The 3,995-nt window shown below is 41.2% G+C and overlaps 1 protein-coding gene across 1 annotated transcript; it reads left to right on the top strand.

The window, feature by feature from the left end:
• The first annotated feature begins 735 nt into the window (after positions 1 to 735).
• On the top strand, positions 736 to 2,766 carry LOC138842859 (endogenous retrovirus group K member 5 Gag polyprotein-like). The gene has a single exon (XM_070046544.1). It carries the CDS (start codon positions 736 to 738, stop codon positions 2,764 to 2,766), a length of 2,031 nt encoding a protein of 676 aa, XP_069902645.1.
• Positions 2,767 to 3,995: the final 1,229 nt, after the last annotated feature.

The following is a 3,995-nucleotide window of genomic DNA, read 5'->3' as shown; positions in this document are numbered from 1 at the left end:
TTTTGCTTAAGGTGATTTTTATGGGATTGCTATTAGTGTTGGGAAATATTTCCAGCTCCGATGGAGGGTTTAGGGAAAGACCCCAACTTAGGGTAAAGCCAAAAAGATTGTAACTACTCCGGCTCCTTTAATGGCTACACCTGAAATCCCCACTCCCAGGCCAGGGCGTTGGGTTCAGGGAAATACAATAGGAGCATTTGTGTGGCAAAAGCTTACTTTAGAAGACAAATTGAATGGGTTTTGGCCCTCCTGGGGAGTTAGAGATATGTTAGGAAACACTTGGGTATGGTGGCGGGGAGGTTTTATGGCCACAGGGGATGAAAGAGACTATAAGCGATAAGAAGATTATTTAACCTGTTTAACCTGCTGATGTAATCTGTTGATGTAAATTACTTTTGTTTTATGGCTTGTGTAAGAGATTTTTTGGCATGGGAATGAGGTTGTTAAGATTGAAAATGAGATTATTTTATAGTATAAATACTTTGGAATCGTGAAAAATAAATTTGTCAGATCCTTGCATCCTCTGAGGTGTCTTGTGCTCTGTCCACGCCGACTCCGTCTCCCCTTTGGGTGAAACCTGTCCAGCTGGGGCTGGTCCCCGGCAAGTGGCGCCCGAACAGGGACCTGAAGGGGTAAGTATTATTTCTTTCTCGGACGGATAGGAGTCTCACCGTAGGGTGCTGCAGACCCCCAGTTAAGAATACTGGTTAGGAAGGTGAGTAAGGCGGTGTCAAGATGGGACACGCTGAGTCCAAAGAGAGGCTCTTATTTATTGATATAGTTAAACATATGATAAATGGAAGAGGAATTAAGGTAACTAGTAAGCAACTAACTCAGTTTTTTCAGTTTGTACAGGAACAATGCCCATGGTTTCCAGAACAGTTAACAGTTAATATAGAAACCTGGCAAAAGGTGGGGCAAACTTTGCAAGTATATTACAGTCATTTTGGACCTGAGAAGGTTCCAGTAGATACTTTTACTTTATGGAACCTCATAAGAGAGAGCATTGCCCCCTTGCCTGAAGGTCAAAAGAACCCATATAAATATCCCACAGAAGTAATAGATGAATGTACTCCGTTAATTTCCCCAAAAACATCAAAAGAAACTGAGGTTTTGGCTATAGCTTTAAAAGACTGTAACCTTAATGACAATGACTCAGAGGAGAAAAATGAGTCACCTACTGATACTAAGCCTCATTTGTTAAAGAACCCTCCTTTTGATGATGAATTGCCTCCTGCAGATCAGGATGATTTAGATGCTGCTGCATATGATTATGAAAGAAGGAAATATGAACCCCATGGTGCTTTTTTAATGCAAGAAACTAAGAAAAATAGGCCTAATTTACAGGATATGCGCCCTTTGGGTCGTCTACCGACCGCCCCACCGGCATCTTTAAGTTCTTCATTTCTCCCTTCAAAAAGGTCAGGACATCCAACTTTAAAGGTCAGGGGCCCACCACCTCCACCACCTTTTAATAAAAGCCAAGGCGAATATAAAAAGCATAGGAGAATAAACGGTGAAGATGATGATTATGCTTTTGCAGCCTGCTTTCCAGTCCTTTTTGAGGATAGTTTTGATGATGATGATGTATATTGGGATCCCTTGCCTTTAAAACTTTTAAAAGAACTTAAAAAGGCCTGTATAGATTATGGACCGTTGGCACCTTATACTATGACTCTTATAGATGCCTTGGCAAATAGATGGATGACTCCATATGACTGGATTCAGGTTACAAAGGCCTGTTTATCTGGAGGACAATATTTGCTTTGGAAAACAGAATATGAAGAATTGGTGGCTAAACAACATGCTTTAAATAAGAAAAGGGATAACTTTTATATTACTAAAGATATGTTATTAGGCCAGGGAGAATATGATACAGTCCAACAGCAGATGCATATGGGAAAGGAGGCCTTATGGCAAGTAACTACGTGTGCAGTGAATGCATGGAAGTCTTTGCCTTTGACTCCAGGAAAAGCCTCCACTTTGACAGATTTAAGACAAAAACCTGAGGAGCCATATGAGGATTTTGTTTCTCGCTTGCTAACAGAGATAAAAAGAGTGATAACTGATGAGGACGCAGCTAATATGTTGGCTAAACAATTAGCCTTTGAAAATGCCAATCCTGTTTGTCAGAACCTGATTCGCCCTATTAGAAAAACTGGAAGTATTTCAGATTTCATTAAGCAATGTTCTGACGTTGGTCCCTCCTATATGCAAGGGATTGCCTTGGCAGCTGCCCTAAAGGGAGAAACACTTCCTCAATGCATGATGAATATGGTTCAAAAAACAAAAAACTTTAAGGGACCAAAAGGGAACAATTGTTTTGCTTGTGGAGGCGCAGGTCATTTTAGTAGGGAATGTCCTAATAAAAATATACCTCCAGCAGGTCCTGTTAGAATGATATCTCCTGGTAATGTTGGGGTCCCAAAGACTCCTTGCCAAAGATGTGGGAAAGGAAATCATTGGACTAAATTGTGTAGGAGTAAATATCACAAGGACGGACACATTCTTCCCCCTAATGGGGTTTCTGCAGTGCCTCAGGCTGGAGTTCAGATGCCAATATTTCCTGCACCTGTTTTTCCAGGTACACCTGCTGGAACTAATTCGGGAAACTTACTTCGGGCCCAACCCCGGGCCCAACAAACAATAGGGGCCATTTACCAGACGCTCAATCCCTTTCTTCCCTCAGGGGAATCGATGAATTGTTTAGGGCCACCCCAGGCAGCGCAGGATTGGACCTCTGTGCCACCTCCGCAACAATACTAACTCCTGACTCTCCAGTCATAAAAATACCAACTGGGATTAAAGGTCCATTGCCCCCAGGAGTAATGGGTTTAATTATTGGTAGGAGTTCAACTTCCTTATCTGGCTTAACAGTTTTGCCTGGAGTAATTGACTCTGATTATACAGGAGAAATTCAAATAATGGTGGCTCCCTCTAATAAGAGGCAGCAAATTTATGTGGGACAAAGAATAGCACAATTGTTATTGCTACCATATTATAAGACAGGAAAGAATGTAATTCAAGAAACTAGGAATGAGAAAGGATTTGGCTCCAGTGATATGGCATTTTGGATTCAAGAAATTACCAAAAACAGGCCTTTAAAAATTCAAATGCACATTTTAAATATATGGAATTCTAGTGATTTAGGAATTGATTTGGAACATTTACACAAACAAATTCATGATATTGCAGCCTCTCAATATGATATGAATCCCTCTAAGGCTGCTGCAGAATTTTTACAAAATTTACAAAGTTATTTTAAGGGTAATTCCTTTATGCATATTTTAATAAATTATGGGGCTGCCGGAGTGGTTATAATTTTGCTCTTTATTTCTTTTCCAGTCATCATCCGATTAATTCAAGCTGCCCTCCAGAGTGTATATAAAACCAAAGTGGAATTGCATACTGCCTTTTTAAAAAAATAAAAAAGGGGGAGATGCCGGGAGCCGTGTAGGAAGTGCCTTTGAGTCTCAGCACGGACGAGACCCATAGTGCCAAGCAAAGCTGGTACTGTCAGGTACAAATATGGAGAAGCAAAGCTCTCCTCTGCGTGGTTCCCCTTGTTCCCCCCTGCTTTTGCTTAAGGTGATTTTTATGGGATTGCTATTAGTGTTGGGAAATATTTCCAGCTCCGATGGAGGGTTTAGGGAAAGACCCCAACTTAGGGTAAAGCCAAAAAGATTGTAACTACTCCGGCTCCTTTAATGGCTACACCTGAAATCCCCACTCCCAGGCCAGGGCGTTGGGTTCAGGGAAATACAATAGGAGCATTTGTGTGGCAAAAGCTTACTTTAGAAGACAAATTGAATGGGTTTTGGCCCTCCTGGGGAGTTAGAGATATGTTAGGAAACACTTGGGTATGGTGGCGGGGAGGTTTTATGGCCACAGGGGATGAAAGAGACTATAAGCGATAAGAAGATTATTTAACCTGTTTAACCTGCTGATGTAATCTGTTGATGTAAATTACTTTTGTTTTATGGCTTGTGTAAGAG

This window comes from Globicephala melas, chromosome 10 (genome assembly GCF_963455315.2).
Source record: "Globicephala melas chromosome 10, mGloMel1.2, whole genome shotgun sequence".
NCBI lineage: Eukaryota > Metazoa > Chordata > Mammalia > Artiodactyla > Delphinidae > Globicephala > Globicephala melas.
This window is presented reverse-complemented; position numbering and strand designations above follow the sequence as displayed.